General features: G+C 39.2%; 1 protein-coding gene across 1 annotated transcript; it reads left to right on the top strand.

Annotated features, from left to right (window-relative positions):
• The first annotated feature begins 901 nt into the window (after positions 1 to 901).
• LOC113311278 (LRR receptor-like serine/threonine-protein kinase GSO1) lies at positions 902 to 3,892 on the top strand. Its single transcript, XM_026560119.1, has one exon. It carries the CDS (start codon positions 902 to 904, stop codon positions 3,890 to 3,892), a length of 2,991 nt encoding a protein of 996 aa, XP_026415904.1.
• The last annotated feature ends 17,620 nt before the right edge of the window (positions 3,893 to 21,512 follow it).

The raw sequence follows: 21,512 nt of genomic DNA, 5'->3' as shown, positions 1-21,512 counted from the left end.
ATACGTTCGCTCGACTATATTTGAGTTTCGTCTTGGTCCCAAACCAAATATAGTCTGGGATTTGATTTTGGTCTAGCTTTTACTCTTTAGTCCGTCTCCCTATGTCTCGTTTCTGCACCATAAGAGGAAGTCATGACTCTCGACTAGCATTTTTGTTCGGAGATGGAAATTGCTTTGAATTTTGTGGATCACGTTTCACCACTTGCACTTCTTCAAGTCAAGCGAACTCTAGCCTAGTCAATTAAATAAAAAAAAAAAAAATCAATTTGATTCTGATAATTCAACAAGTTGGATGTGTAATTTAAGAACCCACATCTGGGGTCTCTTGATAAACTGGCTCCAGTTTGGGAGACTTACGTGGGGCTAGATTCATTAATTTTGAACTGTTAGGATTGAACCTCACGGATGCCAGTGTGTGGATCACGTGTCACCACTTGCAGTTCTACAAGTCAAACTAATAGTTAGATTAGTCGTTCTTTCATGACAACCACAGGTTGACTGTATAGCTAGATTAGTCTTTCAGTTTGAGGCTGTTGTGTCTATATTTGATGAGTGTTAGGATTGAACCTGACTTCTCAACAGACTGTTAAGTCTCCAGTGTGTGGATCACGTTTCACCACCTGCAGTTCTACCATGTCCACGGGAATCTCAAATCTCATCTCTAAAAGAAAATTCCACAAACACATCAATCATGGGCTGGGACATGCACAAAGAAAAATTAGCTAACTGATGAGTTTCCAAGTCAAGCTCTAGTCGTTGTGAAGGAAAATTCAAAGTGATTTGGGGTAATTGAACAAGCTGGAGTTCTTACGCTTAAAATGCAGTGAATTGCTGTTTTTATTTATACCGAAGCCATTCTGCACATCCATTCATCCAGCAAACTCTTGAATTAGAGTTAGCTATGAATTCACTCTTTCTACAGTTCTTGCTCTTTTTATTAATTAACATCACTCACTGCCCATTAGCTTGCCATGAACAGGAAAGAAGAGCACTCCTTGATTTCAAATTCTCATTGGAGGACCCTGCGAATCGTTTATCTTCATGGCTAGATGACAACAAATATCGTAACTGTTGCGATTGGCAAGGAGTGGGATGTTCCGGTGATTCATCTCATGTTATCTCCATAAACCTCCGTAACACAGACCTTGAAACCTTCTACAATGATTATAACTATCATGTGGCACCGCCAAATACTGCATTGCGAGGTAAATTCTCTTCCTCCTTTGTCAACCTTAGTCATCTCGAGTATGTTGATCTTGCCTTCAACAATTTTGAGGAATCAAAAATCCCCTTTCTATTTTATGCTCTCACGAAACTCGTGCATCTTGATCTCTCCTACTCAAACTTCTCTGGTCCAGTTTCGACACCATTAACCAACTTATCGTCCTTACGATACCTCGACATATCTTGTGGTTATATAGAGGGAGAAAAATACTCTGGTTCTTGCTTAGAATTGTCATCTATAAAATGGTTAAGAGGGTCAGTAAATCTAAAGGTGTTAAGATTGAGAGGCATTGATTTACATGAGGCGGCGTCTTCCGAAAAGAATTTTGCTGAATCAATTTCCTATCTTTTTAATCTTAGGATTCTTGATCTCAGTCATTGTAATTTAGCAAGCACAGATTTTCCCACCCATGAGTTTTACAATCTGTCTCGTCTATCTTCTCTCACGTTGAGCGGCAATTATGATCTAAATTTCCACATACCAGTACAGCTAGTGAATTTAACTTCACTTTCTATTCTTGACTTATCTTTTTGTGGACTACAAGGTTCAGTTCCTTATCTTCCTCAACTTACAAAATTTGATGTGAGTTTTAATCCTAATCTTCTTCCTGATCTAACTAGAATGTTTCAACAAAAATGGCCTAAACTTCAAAGACTTTCTATATCAGATACTAATGCAAGTGGATCAATCCCGGACTCAATTTCCAATGCGCCATTATTGGTCGACTTTGATGCTTCTTTTTGTTGGTTTGAAGGGTCTTTACCTTCTTCAATCTCCAATCTTTCCCAATTGCAATCTCTCGACCTCTCTTACAACTCAATAACAGGTTATATCCATTCCTCAATATCCAATCTAAAATCCTTAAGGATGCTCGGCTTGTCTGGAAATAATCTCCAAGGTTCCATACCCAAATCAATCTGCGAGATGTATTCTCTCCAAGAACTTGATTTAAGTAATAATAACATAACAGAATTCGTACCAAGTTGCCTAACAAACCTCAAGAACCTTACTGCGTTTATAGTTGATGGAAACTCGATTGAGGGTACTGTTTCATTGATTAGTTTTATTAATTTGAAGGTTCTAAGCCTGGGTTCAAATAGGTTAACTGTGGTTATAGATCGACATTTCCATCTATACTCTAAATTTAATCTAGAGGATTTGAATTTACAATCATGCAATCTAGAAGGCTTATTCCCTTCTTTTTTCGTCTGTAAATTGAGTAATCTAAAGTCTTTGGACTTGTCTCATAATCACCTAACTGGAATTATTCCAACTTGTTTCTCCAAACTCAATTTCTCTACATTTCATCTGTCAAACAACAAACTTCATGGTAGACTGCCTCTTCCACCGAACGTTGTTGGTGCCTTTTCCTCATTTGATGTATCATATAATAAAATCACTGGTGAAATCTCAACAGATTGTGGAAAACGACTTTCTAGTTTTTATTACATCAATCTAGCTGGCAATGAACTTTCAAGTTCGATCCCATTTTCCATATTTTCAAGAGATTCAGAGTCTAATCCTGAATATATAAACCTTTCAAACAACAAACTTTTCGGGGTTATACCTACTAGTATAGGGTACTCGCGAAATCTTGTGTCTCTAAACCTCGGCAACAATAACCTCACGGGAAATGTTCCAAATGAGCTTCAACTACTACAATCATTGTCATATCTTCAACTTAATGACAACATTCTGGATGGTACTCCTCTTAGCTTCATCAGTAAACTTCCAGAGCTGCAAGTTCTCAACTTAGCGAATAACCACTTCGAAGGCAGTATACCCAGTGCATTGGGTTCGGATATCCGATTGAGCATTCTTTCCTTAAGGTCAAATAAGTTCAATGGGTCAATCCCTCAAGAGTTCAGTCATTTGGTAAAACTCCAAATATTAGATTTATCGGGGAATAATCTAAACGGGTTAATTCCTAGGAAAATAGGAAACTTAATGATGCTAAGAAGTAGACCTAAGGATGCATCTTTGCTAACTGTGCAAGACAGTTCAAGAATTGACGTGCAATTGCAGATGGTGATCAAAGGGATCATGATACAGTTTAAGAAACTGTATGCATATAGTTCTGGGATTGATCTATCTTGTAACAATCTTGAAGGCAATATCCCAGAAGAGATTGGTCTACTGAAAGGGCTTTCCACACTTAATTTATCACACAATCGCTTTTCCAGCGTTATACCACAAAGTATTGGAAGCATGAATGGTTTAGAATCCTTGGATTTGAGTTTCAACAAATTAACTGGACTTATCCCATACTCTTTAGCATCAATGAATTCTCTTGAGAGACTGAACCTATCTTACAATAACTTGAGTGGTAGGATCCCAAGAGGACCACACTTTGATACATTGAGTGGAGATGGTTCAGCATATCTCAACAACAGTTTGTTGTGTGGCTTCTACACAAATAATACTTGCGAGGCTGATCAGAGAACTGACGCTACTGATGGGAATTCTCCAAATGAAGGTCATGAAGATGATAAAGAGGATGCAAAAGATAAGTTGTTGCAGTATGCTATAGTTTCCTTGGGGTTTGCAGTTGGATTTTGGGGTCTATTCTTTGTTTTGCTTCTCAAGAAACAGAAATGGTGGTTCCCGTATTGGAGATTAGTAGATGTGGTTGCAGTGGGGGTCGCTAATTGTATGTGGAAAAATTAAATATGGTCGTGTGCTAAAATGTTAATAAATGATACTAAATCTTTTACCATGTCTATATCTTTCTTTTACTGTTATTTCTTCCATGACAAATATTGTGCAGTTGAGCTTAAATCCAAACACCAGATAATTAAGCAAGCATGACATTTGTTCATGATTGTTAACGACAAATTTAGCACCAGGAATTCTCTTCCTTCGAGTGAACTTTTGTTCAGGGCTAATAGGGCTAACTTTTGTTCACTTTTTGAGTGCAAAGTCCCTTTTACAGTTCCCCTCGTTTGCACCGAAGCAATGCTTCTCAAAGCTGCAAACACCTCGGCCTCCACACTTGCGGAATATAATGTAGTATCAAGCATGTATATTTTACATAAACAACGGCATAAGACAAAAATGAGAAATACACGAAAAGGAACCCTGACTGACAAAATTTCATTGCAGATATGGTAGATCAACATTACCCCATCCAGCAAGAAAAACACCACTAATAGCTCAAAGATTATAAAATAATTACACCAAGAAAACCATATTTCGCACATATGAGAAATCAGCTTTACCCGTTTTAACAAGAAAGAAAAACACCCCTAACTGCTGCTCAAAGAGCAACAAAAACAACACCAGTTCAGCATCAACGTAATATCCCTCCTCTGCCAATATGCATACTATCAAAATTCAAATAATTAAGCAACAGGTAGACACCATGAAAATATTCCAGTCATGAGGGAAATTTTGAAATATTGAGTCAATATTTGACCAAACAAGTCTGTTTCTTGGGGGTTCAGAACCTACTACAAATATATGGCCATTCACAAGACCAAAATGTATGTACATGAGCACCCCACATTTGACATGATGTCAAAAATTAACAGAAAGTACGGACTACAATTACTCAGTAAGTTAAGAAAGATAAACTCCACATGCAGAAGTTTAGAAAATGCCCAAAGTGAGTAATTACGGACTACAATTAGGGCCTCATGTGTGCGCCAAAGTCTGGTGCCTAGCACCAACACTGCTCAAAATAATGAGAAAATTTTGAAATATCTACTCAATTCCTACGTGTTGATTAGACGACATTACCAGCAGCGACAGAGCTACTAAGGGCATCCGCCACTGTCGGTGATTCCTTATAATTAACACTTAAATGCTGCCAGACCAGCCTATTCCTAATGCAATGAAGTCTACCCCCTCTATGGCACTATGTCACAAATTACTAAATCCCAAAGTGTCAGGGAAAAGGACATTCTCCGGGCACTTACACAAGATCCGTTTCACAGACATGAATGTTATGGATCAATTTCTTCATTAGGATGCTGTTTTACTAGTTTATTCTCAGCCTTACAAGAACCAAAAACGCAAGTCTCGAGTTCCAATACAAAAAGGATCAGCTTTTTCATTTCCATTTTGCGATGTGTTATTTCGTCATATCTGCAGTGAAATGTTCTAAAGCCATTTCTCTGACTCAAAACAACAACAGAAAAGTTTCTATGGCTTTGCCCAAACAATAAAAAAGAAGCCAGTTTCAACCAAGTGCATAGTGTGAATTCGACAAAATTACAAACAGCGGCAGAGGCAGCATAGGTCATGGAGAAGGGGCAATTGCCCCAATGACCTATCCTAGGTCCACCGCTGACGATAATTCCGTTAAATCAACACTTGTTTGCTCCCAAAAAACTAAAAAACAAGCAAAATAGTTGGTAGACATGAGAATCAAAAATCTCATCATCTCAAGTATACCAAACACATGAAAAAGGAGCCGTATTCTAGTAACAATGATAAGATATTCAATAGATGTCTAAATTTTCAAGTAAAACTAAAAAATCCAGCATAAATAACTGAATACGGATATGAACTAAAAGACCATCCAACAAAAATGAATTTGTCAACCACAGAAGATAATGGCTCCTTTTTGAATTAACAATTAACAATTACTTATAAAGTATATCCTCTGGAAGATTGGACAGTTAAAATCCATTTGTCCCCTATAACAATGAACTAGTTATTACAAGGATCAGCACTCATACGTCATACTGTGATATCAGAACTGAATAATAATATGACATACCTCTGCAACTTAATGAAGTGTCAACAGCTGCGGTCATAATATACTTGTAGACATCATGCGCCTTTCCCTTGCTTCTGCAGGCTTGAGAATTTGAAACAAGCACCTTAAGTTTTCATCAACACTCATCATGGCACCAACATTATCAAACTCCCCAACAGTTGGGTGCAGAGAATATTGTAACAAGCTGCCTGCCCGCAAAGAATTCATACCCTCCTCTACAGACTACAGCCTGCACCGTAGAGCCATCTCAATAAGCAGCAAATCACACATAACCAAAAAAAAAAACTGTAAAACATGGGCTTATCCAGTTTAGTAGCTGGATAGTCGACTAAGATTGCATAATATAATGTGATATCATGTATATTTTACGCAAACAATAGCATCAGACAACCAGACATGGGTTAAAAATGGAATCACCGATGCAGATACCAGTTTTCATCTAGACATTACATTGATCATTTATTTGCATTGAAAACACAGACGGCCTGTATTGAAGCTTTATAAAAGAAAAACAAGTCGTTTCGTGGGGATCATAACTATAAGTGTATGGTCGCATACAAGACCAAAATGTAGGTATCTCGCCCAGACAGCTGACTCCTTAGTAAACCTCCGGTGCACACAGGTTTACTAAGGAGTCAGCTGACTCCAAAATGTAGGTATCTCACCCAGAAAGCCGAAGATAGCTCATCTTCAACTCTATTTTATTTTTCAGTGGAATCTTTCCTACTGCCAATGCGAACAAGGCTACAATATATAGAGAGGGATTTATAAACTCCACTTATGGACACAGGTTTTTGAAACATGAAGCACAAGGGATAACTATATGCCAAACAGATTACAATTGATCATTATTGGTAAATCAGGAAACATACAATCATCCTGCACAGAGTCTCCAGAATGTCTGGTAACTGGGACCTTAACTCTCAAGGGACAACTATATGCCAAACAAATTACGACCAGACACACAATTAAAGAATAAAGAAGTTCAGTTATGCAGTAATTATCACATTATATTCCATTCTCTACAATGGGTTTGAAATGGCCGTCTTAGACACACAATTAAAGAATATACTCATGACATACGAAAGGAAGCTCATTTGACAAGAAAAAACACTATTAAACCCAAGAACACCACGAATTCTCAAAGATTAAAAATAACTACACCATTTAAGCATCAGCGAAAAAGTTGATGCTGAAATTCCAAATTTGTTGCAAGGCGTCAACATTGGATGAGTTTACGATTGCAGATTTGGCAAATGATTTTGAAATTGCAGAAAGCAGACTTTCCCTTGCTCAAATCGTAAATCTGCCTTAACCTGTTTAACATGAAAATACATCCCCAACTGCTCAAAAAGCAACAGAAATACACCAATTCAAGAAATGTTCGATCAGCAACTTCTGAATATACATAGACCAACTTCTATTAAGACGCAAACCATATACACCACACCACTCCCAAGTCCTAAGACATACTGTAGTGGAGCTCCAAGATTCAAGGGAAGCCACGTCGCCAAAATTCAACGTTTAAGCCTTATGGGCAACACTTTTTCCCTTGAATGTTGAATCTATAGGCTCCACTACACTAAGTCTAACGACATACCACACTCTAAATCTAATTAACATGTTAAATCTAATAATTAACATGTTAAATCTATAGGCTCCACTACACTCCAAATCTATAGGCTCCACTACACTATGTCTAACATGTTAAATCTAATAATTAACATGCTACACCCTACTGGAAACAATGAACACCAAACTTCCATTTGCAACTACATACAATTTGTAGAAGAATACTAATCAGTAGTTAACTTATATATTGTTTATCTGCAGGAGTGGAACTCCTGATGTACTTGTAAGGGAATAAGCGAACTACCTGACACTCTTCCAGAAAAGAATATGTGAACATATATTCACGAGATAGAGAGGTACGAAACATTAGAGTTTACTGAAGTGGAGACCTGCAAAAAAGAAAAGGGACTCCGACGCCCAAGTAAGAAGGAATTTTAACCAAAAGTTAGTGAACACAAAGTTGGAGTTGAGGTTTATGGAGATAATATGTACTGTTGCTTTATCATCTTCTCCATCAATTTTTAAAACATTATTACAAAAACTACGTGATAAAATAGATTTTCCATCTAATCATGTTCATAAGAGCATATAGTAAAGATTTCTCGTAGCAGTATACTAAATTGTAAGGATACTACTGGAGTGACATCATGTATTAGGGCTGGCAAAAATCTATCGAACTCAATTTAAACTAGTATTCTGGAAGGGAGACTGAAATATTGGTTTCGTGTTCATGGAGGTATATGAAGATCATGAAAATGGATAACCACATATGGTTTCATCATACACCGCTTCCCAACACACATTCTCATTACACACCATCTAACAACACACTGCTTCACCTCACACAGTTTCACTACACACCGGTCACCTCACACGGTTTCACACAATGTGTGGCAATGGATGTGAGGCAATAGGTGTGCAGCAATGGGTGTGAGGCAATAGGTACGAGGAAATGGGTGTGTAGCAATGGGTGTGCAGCAATAGGTGCTAGGAAATGGGTGTGTGGCAATAAGTGTGGGTAATGGGTGTGCCACAATGGGCGAGCAGCAATGAATGTGGCAATAGTAGTGAGTGAATTGCCCCTTCAATTGAAAGCAGTAATATATGTTCAGAATAGGTTAAACTAGTATTTAGGAAGGGAGACTGAAATATTGGTTTAGTGTTCACAGAGGTACATGAAAATCACCACACACCACTTCACAACAAACCGCTTCATCATACACCGCTTCACCTCACACGGTTTCATTGCACACCGCTTCACCTCACACGGTTTCACCACATAATGTGTGGCAATAGGTGTGCAGCAATGGGTGTGCAGCAATGGGTGAGCAGCAATGGGTGTGTAGCAATGGGTGTGTGGATAAGTGTGGGATTTTGGATGTGGGCAATGGGTGAGCAGCAATGAATGTGGCAATAGTAGTGAGTGAATCAATGGCCCCTTAATTTGAATGCAATTATATATTTTCAGTATAAATTTGTTAAAAGGTGAATAAAGTTCCAAGACTAAATAAACTACTCTACTACTAGCACTGAAACAAGAACATAATTATAATCAAACTTCAAAAAGAGTGCATCAATGAAGACAGAGGCAGAGAGCAGACTACTTAAATGTAAATCCTTGTCCATCATCAACAGCTTTCTCAGTAACATCCCTCAAAAGCAGAAACATGAATAAACCCATCAGTTCCTTACCAAATAATAACACGAAATCAAAACCCACCCAATAAACTTTTGAGAAACATGGAAAGGGGGAAACAAGGATTTCTTAGGTTACCTTGACAATTAGCTTTTTGAGTGTTACCTATCTCAGTAACATCCCCAAAAAGCAGTACATCTGCATTACTGAAACATGAACAAATCCATCAGTTTCTTACGAAATCCCACATAATAAAATTCTTAAAAACATGGAATGAATGAATTAGGGTTTCTTAGGTTACCTTAATAATCAGCTCAAGGTAATCATCATCATAACCACCAAGATTTGGACCAATCTGTGTTGTTCATCTTACCTACAACAATAAGCAACCAAAATTTGATCAAAAATTCTGACGATACATGAAACATCAAAAAACAATTGCAAAAGCAGATTGATTTATACCTTTCAGATCTGATTCAGAGTTTAATGAGTGGCAGCCATAACTATAATTTCGGCTACCTGCCGATTTGGTGGCCGTGAAAAAAAAAGCTGTCAAACAAAAGGGGAAGAACGCAGTCCAGCTATATTATTTGGGTCCAGATGGAAGTGGAACCAATTTTGAGTTCCCCAGCAAGACAGTATGGGAATGGCAATTAAAAGTAATAGCCACTCATCTGAACCGCTACACCGGTTCTTAAGCTTGAAAATTTCACAAACAGCAATACATACACAGCAATGCAGAGAACAGATTCTAAGATGGGATTGATTCTGCACCGTTTTGCAGAATAAAAGACACTGGCAAGGTATGAAAAAACAATCAAGTCTGTTTCTTGGGGGTTCACAAGAAACAAAATGTATTTACATGAGCACAAGACCAAAATGTATTTACATGAGCACAATATATGGCCATTCACAAGACCAAAATGTATTTACATGAGCACAAAACAATTATTCGCACCAAATATATGGCATTTTCTCATCTAGACAGTACACCCAAACAATTATTCGCATTAGAAAACACAGGGGGACTGTTCTGAAACATTACAATTAGAAATGGTTGTCTTAGCCACACAATTAGAAATACACTCGCAGCGTAAGAAAAGGAACCCATACTGACAACATTTCCTTGTAGATATGGTAATTACACCATCTGCTAATTGCTAATTGCAAGAAAAAACACCACCAGCAAATTGCTCAAACATTATAAAGTAATTACGCCATTTCAGCATCAGACTTGACAAAGTTGATACATGTCGCTAAGGATTGATACCCGATGAGAAATCATCCTTAACCATTTTAATAGAAAGAAAGAAGAAAACCCAATAACCCTAACCCTAACTGCTCAAAGAGCGATCGAAAACTACACCATTTCGGCATCAACATAATATCCCTCCTCTACCAATAACACAATAATAGTCTAATAAATAAAACCTTTTCATGTAATTTAGGATCAACAACTTTTGAATATACGTACACAAACTTCTATCATGACACAAACGATATAACGATCAAAGACATACAACATTTCAAAAACTACACATTGCATGAATGATTACTATAACACCCCTGGAAACAACAAGAGTAACAAGAAACTGTCGTTAGCAACTACACACAGTGCAAAGGAAACTAGCCAAAATAAAAATAAAAAAACAGCTAAATTTGAATTGTAAACCAACTTGTTTGAGATTTCAAAGGGGAAAACTGAATTACTGAGTTTATTCATAGTATGCACATTATGTAACAAGTTAGCATTGGGAGGTGAGACGTATCATGTTATTTTGGTGCCTCTCCTTGGAGACTTGGGCCTGGTTAAACTGCAGCAAAAGGGACTAAGGTAGTAGGTCTTTGTATAAAATGAAGTTAATTTTATATAACTATCTTTTCATTCGAAATTTTTTACCGGGGGCAATATATGACTTGAGCCTGGTTAAACAACAAAATGAAAACAGCAGCTAAAGTAGTATCTCCAACCTCTTATATAAACAAGGTGTGAGAATCAATAAATAAACTTGACAAGGGTGTAGGGTTTCCGAAAAGCCTTGTTATAAATACAACACTATAAGTCTATAACCAAGAGGAGATCCAATCTCTCACTCATCTGCTTATTCTGTGCCGTTTCCACCAAAATTATTCTCTGTTTTAAATCTCGTGCAAATCTCCAAAAGAAAAACACTTTCAGTTTGATTTTTCTGTTTAATCAGAGATGGCTTTTGATGTGGTTTGAGATGAATTAAATGCCGGTATATCGCGCCAAGCGGAAAACTCATATGATTTGAAGGAATCCTTGTTGTTGTGATTGTCAATGGTATTTTTCGTATCACCCTTGAATTCGTGTTCAACTGTAGAAAATGATGGTGAAAAAGGGAATTCTAGTTTTGGGGAATATCAGTTTGATTGGAAATTGAGTACACAAGTGCTTCGGAGTCTTTGTCCGCCTTTGTTTCTGACGACTTCCTCTCCCAGGACTCGTCTGCGCTTTTGAGTTCTTCGATGAATCTGTCTCTCCAGCAGCACTCTGCCTTGATGAACCAGGTGATTTATTTGTGCCTTTTCTGCCATTTTTCCTTTTCGTCTCCGAGATCTATTTTCCGAGTTCAAGTTTGCTTCGCAGGAAGTCTACCGTCATATGGCCACCCTCGTGGAAATTCGGCTTGTTCGCGAGATGGCTAGGAAGGATGAAACTAAAATCAAAGCTTTATCGGAGAACCTTCAGAAAGAAAAAGATCATTCCTGCAAGCAAGGCCAAAAGATATAAAAGCTTTTGAATAAGTTCTTTTTTCTTGGACATCCCTCTATTGTTCTTGCCTTTGCTTCCATTATTTTCTTATTTTATGCTTCGTCAAGCTTGATGCATGCAACGTCAAATAAGCGCCGACGAAGCTTCCTCCTCGCTGGAAGATATTCGCGCTGAGATGGTGAACCTTACAACTCAAAATGATATTTATGTTTCTGAGAACTCCATCCTTAATGGAAAGGCCGAGACCCTTTGCTTGCAAGTGGATCGTCTGTTAGTTGAATGCTCCCGTAACGAGGAACTCAACCTCCATCTCCACAATGACAACCTGCGCCTTAATTCAGAGCTTCAACAGGTCTATAATTCTCTTACTACCTCGCGGAGCCTCCATTCTTCGTCGATAGCCAACTATAAGAAACTGGAGGAAGATTACGATCGAGTGATCAAAAGAAAAACCGAGCTCGCAGCTACTCTTCGTAGGTCTCGGAACACTGTGGATGGTATAAACGAGGAGGTAGATTGTTTGAAAAAAAGGTAAAACTCTTGCAATCTAAATTAGCCACTTCCTCTCGTCCAAAACCTGCGAAATCCTCTCCTCCGATCAAGCCTGCAAGTCTCCGTGGAAAAGGCGCTCTCGTCATTCAGTTTGACAAGAGCACTTTGAAATACTCTCACGGTGAAGGTTGAGATAGAATGTATCATGAGTTATGTGTTCAACTTGAAGATTCCAACCTCAAAGTCGCCAAGCTCGATCATATATACTCTGATGTTCAGAGTACTTTAAGTACTACTATCCTTCAGGCGGAAGGTAGTTTTTAGATGTATTATTATCTTTGTTTGACCCGGCTTACTTCCTTGTTTCTAATGTAGTTTCTCTTATCTTTGTAGAATGAGATGAGCGTCATAAGAGTCAGGTCCTTCGTATCACCAGGAGAGAGATGAAGCTCGCTGTGACGTTTCTCGTCTTAATGAGGAGATTGAGAGTCTAAATGATAATATGGACGAGATCATCGATTCTTCCAAGAAGGTAGCCAAGACGGCCCGCAAGAGTACTCAGAGCTATTTGGTTCCACTCTTTAATGACTATTGCGCTGAGCATGGCATTCCTCCTTCTTCTTTTCCTTTGGAGATTTTTTCTGATGATGAGAAGCCTCAAGATGAAGCCGCTGAACCTACCAACGAGGAATTGTCTCTTGATGCCGACGAGGAACCAAAAGTTGACACCGCGAAGGATAACGAGGGGTCCAAGGGAGCTTCTACTAGCATTACCGAGGTTGGCGGCGAGATCACTGAGTCAACCATCATCGATATTCCCATTACTCAGTAGCAGTTTTAGTTTTGTCTTCTCTCGTCTCAGAGTAGTGTTTTATAACTAATAAAAAAATTTATGGGCGCTCCCAAGCTTGGGGGGAAAACGCTTTATTTTGGGAATCATCACATTTCATGACATTATGATTCTGTTTTATCAAGCGTGTGTTTATTTGATTTCCGCCATTTGCCTCAAGTATATAATGACCATGGAAACTCTCAAAAGAATAGTGAATACTTTAAGTATATACTTGCCTTTTATTCTTTTGCAAGTTTTCATCTTCGTTTCTGCCTTCAGCTTTCAAATCACCCTCAGTTCCGGCTTTCTGTCTTCACTCATCCCTGCTGCCTTTTGCTTTTCAGCGAGGTTGAGAATGCTAATTTAAAAGAGTGAGGAGCACTGGTTGCTAAAGTATGCGCCCGGTCTTAGTTTTTTGCTTCAGGTTCCTTCTGGACCTGTTCTGTAGCCTTAGATTGTATCTTAAGCGCTTTGTAGTTTCCTGCGGATAATGCCAAAAGAACAAAAAATTTAAAAGTATATGCTTGCCTCTTGTTCTTGTTGGCATTATCCAATCGAGATGAGATGGTTCTGAGAATGCTCTTTATAACTTTGTTGTTTTAGTAGCTGTGTTTATTTCTTGCTTACGAGGTCTTATTGCGCCTCCTAATTAAGGTTTTATTACGCCTCACCCTGTTTTTAAGGGTATTACTTCGGCGAAGTCTCAGACGCTTGCTATTTTTGCGAATATCAATCCATCAACCTCGCCTTAACATTTTTGATAAGTTTTCTTTCTGCGACAATATGACAGGCCTATCTATTCCCATGAATAGCATCCCCATGACATTACCGTCTTTTTTGGTTATACAACTCTCTAATCTGGAGGGTGTCATCCCTTTATATTCCCCCTGAGTGCCCCTTCAAGGAGGTTAACCCTAACATGCATGTTGGTCTCCTCCCATCCGGTTATTACGACATTCAATTATTTTCGTGACTTCTTATCCTCTAGCGGCTCTTTCGTCATGACGCTGAATATTTCGTTTCCCTCGAAATCCCTCTTGTGTACTCTTTTAAGCACATTGTCATGAAAGTCTTGGAGACTTCTTGCCGCGTGAATTATCGAATTACAGTTTAATTGTTGATTTCCTCGGTGTATCTCGATCCGGTATATTAGCTGATTCTCACGAGGTGGCGGGGTGGCACATAACCCTCTAGGAAATGTGCGAGTTTCCCTTGGTCTATCAAGCGAAGTATAATTCGCTGAACGTTCGTGCAATCACCTGTTTGGTGTCCATGGGAGCGATGATACATACAAAATTCATGACTTCGAGACCCTGGTGGGGGCTCTCTTTCGAAATTTGGTGGGGCGGGATTTCCTCCGTCAGCACTATTGCCTCCCACACTTTTTCCACATTTGTGTTAAGACGTGGGAGTTTCACACCTTCAAAGATTGGTCCATTGGGCCTCCTTTCCCCGTATATGGGTCCCCGATTATTCCTAGGTTGGTATCCCGTATTGTAGTTTCGTGGCTCATGATTTCTTCGTTTTGACTCCTCATACCTTTGTTGATCAATCTACTCCTGATCTCCACTCGAGACGACCACAAGCTTCGTTGGGAAGGGAACTGCTGGCTCTCCCTTTCCTCTCCCGAGTTTATCCTCTACTGCGTGCACCGCCCTTGGTAATAGCCTAGAATTCCCTTCTTTCATGGGGGCCAACGTAATTTCGCTGACCTGCCTCTGCTTTTCCTCCAACGCTATGTATTCCTCCTGGTACTCCCTCAGCTCATTCATCGTTATCGAGTTTCGAATAATGAATATCTGTGTGTACAGCAGGTCCGTTGGGATCAAATCATTCACTAAGGCTAAGATGAAGTTTCGTTCATCAACTCTCCCGACTAACTCACTGCACACTGTTCTCCATCTACCAACCCCCGCAAGCTCTCTGTTGGCCTTCTCCTCAAGTTGAACAGTGTCTCTATCCCTGGTCTCAACAAGTTGTTGCTTATGTACGTCGTCAAGAATATCCTCTGCAAATCTCTGAATGATGATATTGACTTTTCCGGGAGTCCATCGAACCAGGCTAATGCCTCCCCTGTTAAGCTCGCGGGGAAATATCGACAAAGTACCGCGTCATTTCGGCCCCATTGCATCAGCGAAAGGGTATATTATTTCAAGTGTTGCACTGCACTTTCCGATCCACTGAATATGCTTGCAAGCGTTGGTAATACGCGTTTCTACGGGATGCCTGTATGCATGATCTCATAGGTGAATGGCGATTTATCTGGTTCCTCTATTGCTTATGCTAACTGTACTATTCCACCTCTTCGTGAGTTATTAATTAAAGCCCTCATGTCTCTCAACTCGTTCAGGACTTCTTGTTTCAAGTTTCCTCCATCCTCCTCATGGTGACGGCCTCTCATCACGCTAAGCCTCCCTTCGCCTGGTCGTCGCCTTTCCTCCTCATCTCAGATAAGGTTCGCCCGACGTTGCAGTTCGTCCTCCTGCCTATGTTCCTCCTCATATCTCCGCCTCTGATCTTCCTATTGTAATATCTCCAGTGCTCTTCTCAAGTCTCTTTCTTCGTCTTCATTCATTTATCTTCTTCTTCTTCGTCCTCCTTCATCTTCCTCGTGGTCATATCTCCTTCGCCGCAGTTCATCTTCCTCCGAAGATATAGTGTTTCCTTCCGAATCTATGGCATTCATCTCCACGTTTTCATTAAGTTGATGGTTTTGTTGCCTCAACCTAGCATTATGCCTTTCCAACTGCACTTGTTGTTCCGCCAAGTCCCGGTCCCGTTCTCGTTCACGATGGAGCGTCTCCCTTAGCTGGTCCAACGTCATGTTTTCTTCTGCGATATTATCTTCCATCTCCTCACGAGTCATCTCCTCCTCAACAACGGTGTTTGTATCCGATGTGTGCACTGAACCTTCCCTGAGGCCATCTTCCTCCATCTGCTACTGGTTCTCTTCTCGTCTGCCTCCTACAGCTGATGTTCCGGCCCGTTCCATCCTTCCTCTCCTCGCCTCTATACGTTTGCTTATTCTTGTTTCTATCACATGCCTTGCTCGATCTGGCGCCCTGTACATCTAACAATCTTCAACTTCCACGATCTTTCTCTGCTCTCCACGCGAAATTCCAAGATCTTTTCCTATTCTATGTCCCTAACCCTGTCTACGAATGTAAAAACTCAAGATCTACAACCCTAACTTCAAACAACTCTCTAGATCTATAATCTCTACAATCTCTAAGACAACTTCTTTCCTTTTCTAACTCTTAAATGAGGATAAATCCCCAATCTAAGTTTCCTGTTTCTGGACGCCAAAATGTGATTACTGGAAATCCAGCAACACACCCAAATGGAGAATATGCAAGATCTAAGACATAATAAACACTAGAACTTAACTTATTTATTAATCTCAAGCGAAATACAAGTTACACTCGTGGGTTACAAGGAAACCCTAATCCCTTCTCACAGCCTATGAATTACAAGGAAATCCTAACCCTCTCTCTCTCCTATGCTAGACCTTTCCCTCTCCAAAAAATCTCCCCCTTTACATTGTCCCTAAGAAACCTTAGTGGTATACAGCTCATATCATCTCGCCGAGGTTACTTTATGCTTCGCCCGGAACATATTCCATAAAGTTTTTCCCCACCTTTCGCTGACTTCACGCGGTCTTGTCGGGATACCTGTCCTTTTTCCTGCGCCCTACTGCTCCTACTTCGCGGTTTATCTTGTTCGCCAAGTAATCTTTTTATGGCTTCGCCTTAGTATCTTGATGGTCCTTCTACTTTATTCGGGGTGGAGAGTTATCTCGCGCTTGGGATTTGTATTTCGCCTTCTGATGTTGACTGATTTGACAGGTCACTCACACAGATCTTTGACTAGGATTTCTTGACCTTACTTGATATGGCACGTGGCAATCCTATTTCGTGTACCTACAATGTCATAATCAGGGGCGGAGCCAAGGGTTGACTAACCCTGGCTCTAGCCCCCCTAAAATCTGCAAAACCATAAAAAAAAAACCTTAATATCATTGTAAATTTTACATTTAGTCCACCTATTTTCATAATTTAGCCCACCTAGTGCACACATTTTATATAAATTTTTGTTTTAGTCCCCCTCATATTGAATATCTGGCTCCGCCACTGGTCATAATCACTTATCCTCTCAAAAACACACTAAAACGAAGTGGTCTCAAAGAAAGGCTAGACAACCCAACGGATGTGATATTTTGTGGACTTTCTTATCTGGAGACCCTTCTAAGGTACACTGATTGGGTTTTTATGAATTTTGAAATGTCGAATTTTTTTTGCGGGGATTTTAGAAAATGATGTGTGTATGTGTGTTAAATCAATGTTAAGAATCTTGAAATGGAAGAAAAGCCCGATTCAACTGTCGAAGAAGTCGAATAAGTGGAAATCGGATTACTGGTGAGGCCATATGGTTTGAATGCCTGCTTGGATTAAAAGACAACTTGCAACAGCTGAGCAAAAGCTACGATCTAGCAGATACACTTCTTGTGTAACATGTTTCTGAAGAAGTTCAGGGAAAAGAACCATGCCGGAAACAGCTTGGAGAGTTGTGCAAGAGACCCATGCAGGATAATGAGAATCAGATGCGAAAGTGAAGATTGAGGTAGCATTAAAGGAGGCCCTTGAATAGTTTGATTAGCACCAGTCTGGCAAGGAAGACTAGGACGAGAAACTTGTAGAAGCTGTTTGCACCCCATTTTTCACTGCTGAGAATAAGTCCCGATTGATGGGATGAAACGAAATTCTATGAGCTTTTTCATTTTCGGACTAGTGTAATTTTCATTTTTGTGCTCAGCAAACTTTTCTTCCGGGCTAACCGGTTTGGCTATGTTTTCAACTTTTGTCATGTCCAGCTAGTGGAGAAAAGGACTTGACATTATTTGTGTGTTTCCTAATTCAAGAATGCTATAAATATAATTGATTATCTTGTTCATATTTGTGCATTAGAAAGTGATCTTGTACATAAACTTATGGCAATATCAATGTTAAGCTGGAGTTGACAACCTAGCAACCAGAGTTGAGTTTACTATGAACCTTAACTAGTACAGGGTCATGTACCAATATTGGCCTCGTGATCATGGCAGAAATGTTCTATTTGCTAATGGGGTTAATGAAGATGGAAGAGCTGTAATTTTCATCATAAGATGCATTTTCTAGACAGGTAAGTTATAGACCAGGCAGATGCCACAATTTTTCATAGACAACGTTTCTATGAAGTAAAGTAATGATGGAAGAACATTACTTTACTTCATTAATCTGCCAGGTCTATAACTTACCTGTCTAGAAAATGCATGTTATGACGAAAATTACAGCCTGTATTTTCCATCGATGATCAGTGGTAAGCCTCACATTGCCGCTTTTCAAGAGTCCGTTATCGGAAACCTTCTTTTATAACCAGGCCTAGAATTGGTGATCCTGGCAGAGAGGAAGGACGCTCAATATATGCCAAACTCACGCATACTTTCCAGCAAGCGATGGGATCCCATATATTGTTTGGAGCTAGTGCCAATTAATACACTTATTTATGAAAGGGGTCAAACAATTCTTTTTCCTAGGATTTTACCACATTAAAAATAAGCAGAAAACGAAAAACTGAACTGAAATATGAACAAAAGAATGTACATTATTCCAAAATATGGTTAAATCTGGACTGGACAACCTAGCAACAACTAGAGCGGATTCTACTGTGACCCTCCTAACTAGTCCAGGGTCATGTACCAATATTGGCCTTGTGATCATGGCAGAAACAAGAGCAGAACAGACGAAAGGCATGACACTAGGAGGACAAGAATGATCCTGTTCCTGTGCAAGTTTATCCTTTGTGAAATCAAGAAATGTGACCCACTATAAACCCAGTTATCCTACCAGAAAATATGTCTGATGCCAATATTGTGCAGACCTTCTATCTTGGCTGTGGCCTAAAGTTTTTATGTGATTATTTCGGAACAAGGTAACATTTTCTATTGACATAGATTCTTGACTAGTTTTTATGCTCGGTGCAGGGAAGTGTATGATTGGAGCTAATTAACTCCATGCTAGCTTAATATTTGTAATTAACTTCCATCTTTAGTAGAAGTACGTCTATCTTAATCTCAGGTCATACTTTCTCTGGTTGTACAAGGAGTAGCTTGAAGTTCTATAGTTTGGATAATGATAAATTTCACCTCCTTTTACAGCTCATTGAAGGTTCTAAATTATTTTTTCAATAAGCAAGTTGATTAGTTCTGTAGAACTGGCGAGTTTTAGTACATCTCACCTATATAAGTGACGCTGATTTCGCCAATCTAACGAGTCTGAAAGAATTAGAAGTGCATTTTCTCTAGTTTATAAGTTGCATCCTGATTGGATTCCTCCATTCAACTTCAGGTTGCAAACTTTCTAGCTTGTCAACTAGGACCCCGGAAAGAAAAATTTGTCTCTTTTTAAGTATTTGGTTTCATCCCCATAGTCATCAGACTCATCAAAGCAAATACAAAAAACAACTAAAAGTCCGAATTACCGTTAAATGATATACTGCCAACCCAAAGTAAGAAGTAAGTTAGTCTCAACAAAATAACAAATGACAGAAACTAAAAGCTTCACTGCAACCAGGCCACTTATATATGATCTGAGCTGCTGGAACTGTTTAAGTCGCTATTACTTCATCTGAAATTCATTGCTGTCAGTCAGCATGGATGTAGCAATCGGTACCACCTCGCACATTAAAAAAATTCAGTCGACAATCAACATCTTACTTTGGGTGTTAGGCATGTAGCATTTGATCTCGGAACCAATTGACAAAATTTTCTGTATTAAATTATAAAATTTATGTAGATTCGGTCTTTGCAAAAATCAAAGAGAAGAATACACACCGATTAAACAAGGTCTCGTGGTCTGCAGTACAGATTTAAAAGATTTTAAATGCAGCATTGGTGATTTAAGTACACGCCAACTACAATAATAAAAGAGACCACCAATCAATAACTAACCTAGAATGAGATAGCATCAAAGGGCAGTCAAGTCGAGTTCTGATCATGAGAGAAATTATTAACGTAGGAACACAGGATTCACAGGGTGAGAAAAATCAACAGGTTTGAAGGCAAAAACTAATCAACATAGCCAAATGGACAAATCGATCAACTACTACATGAAGTGTGAACCACTAAAAACATGCATTTGACCAGATTCACCAAATTAACGAGAACCATGGTCATTTTATTTCAGCAACGACAATGACTTCACCACCAGAGTAATTAAGATGATGGCCCTTCAAGCATCAGCAAGAGAAGCAGCTTTCACGGTTAACTTGGACGGTATCAAAGGAATAACTTGGACGGTACCAAAGACCAATGTCCAAGGATCAATCAATGATAATCAACAACCAAAAGTTGGATTAATCTAATTGATGATCTAAACGCACAACTTGTATTATTTCAATTATAAAGATAAACAATATAATGCAGAAACTGAAATAACACAGACACCGGAAATTTTGTTAACGAGGAAACCACAAATGCAGAAAAACCCCGGGACTTAGTCCAGATTGAATACACACTGTATTAAGCCGCTACAGACACTAGCCTACTCCAAGCTAACTTCGGACTGGACTATAGTTGAACCCCAATCAGTCTCCCACTGATCCAAGGTACAGTTGTACTCCCTACGCCTCTGATCCCAGCAGGATACTGCGCACTTGATTTCCTTAGCTGATCTCACCCACAACTAAGATTTGCTACGACCCAAAATCGCAGGCTTTAACAATAAACAAGTCTGTCTCACACAGACAAGTCTATCAAAGGATCAATCTGTCTCCCACAAAAAAACCCTAAAAGTTTTTGTTCCATCTTTTGATAATAATCAAGGTGAACATGAACCAATTGATAATCCAGTCTTATATTCCCGAAGAACAACCTAGATTAATCAATCACCTCACAACAATCTTAATCGTATGCTAGCGAAACAAGATGTTGTGGAATCACAAACAATGAGACGAAGGTGTTTGTGATTACTTTTTATATCTTGCCTATCGGAGAACTCTCAGGATCTCTAGACAATCAATATGATTGTACTATTACGATAGAAGATGCAAGATCAGATCACACAACTACGATAAAAGTAGTATCGGTCTGACTTCACAATCCCAATGAAGTCTTTAAGTCGTTAACCTGGTTTTAGAAGAATAAAACCTAAGGTTAAAGGAGAAAAGACTCTAGCACACAAACTAGTATCACACGTAAGGTGTGGGGATTAGTTTTGCACGATACTAGATGGCTCCTTTATATATCCTTTCAAATCAGGG

The sequence above is a fragment of the Papaver somniferum genome, chromosome 9 (genome assembly GCF_003573695.1).
Source record: "Papaver somniferum cultivar HN1 chromosome 9, ASM357369v1, whole genome shotgun sequence".
In the NCBI taxonomy this organism is placed as follows: Eukaryota; Viridiplantae; Streptophyta; class Magnoliopsida; order Ranunculales; family Papaveraceae; genus Papaver; species Papaver somniferum.
This window is presented reverse-complemented; position numbering and strand designations above follow the sequence as displayed.

Bases quoted from the DNA above. Each gene is read 5' to 3' on its own strand.
- LOC113311278 (XM_026560119.1), top strand. From the start codon at position 902: ATGAATTCACTCTTTCTACAGTTCTTGCTCTTTTTATTAATTAACATC.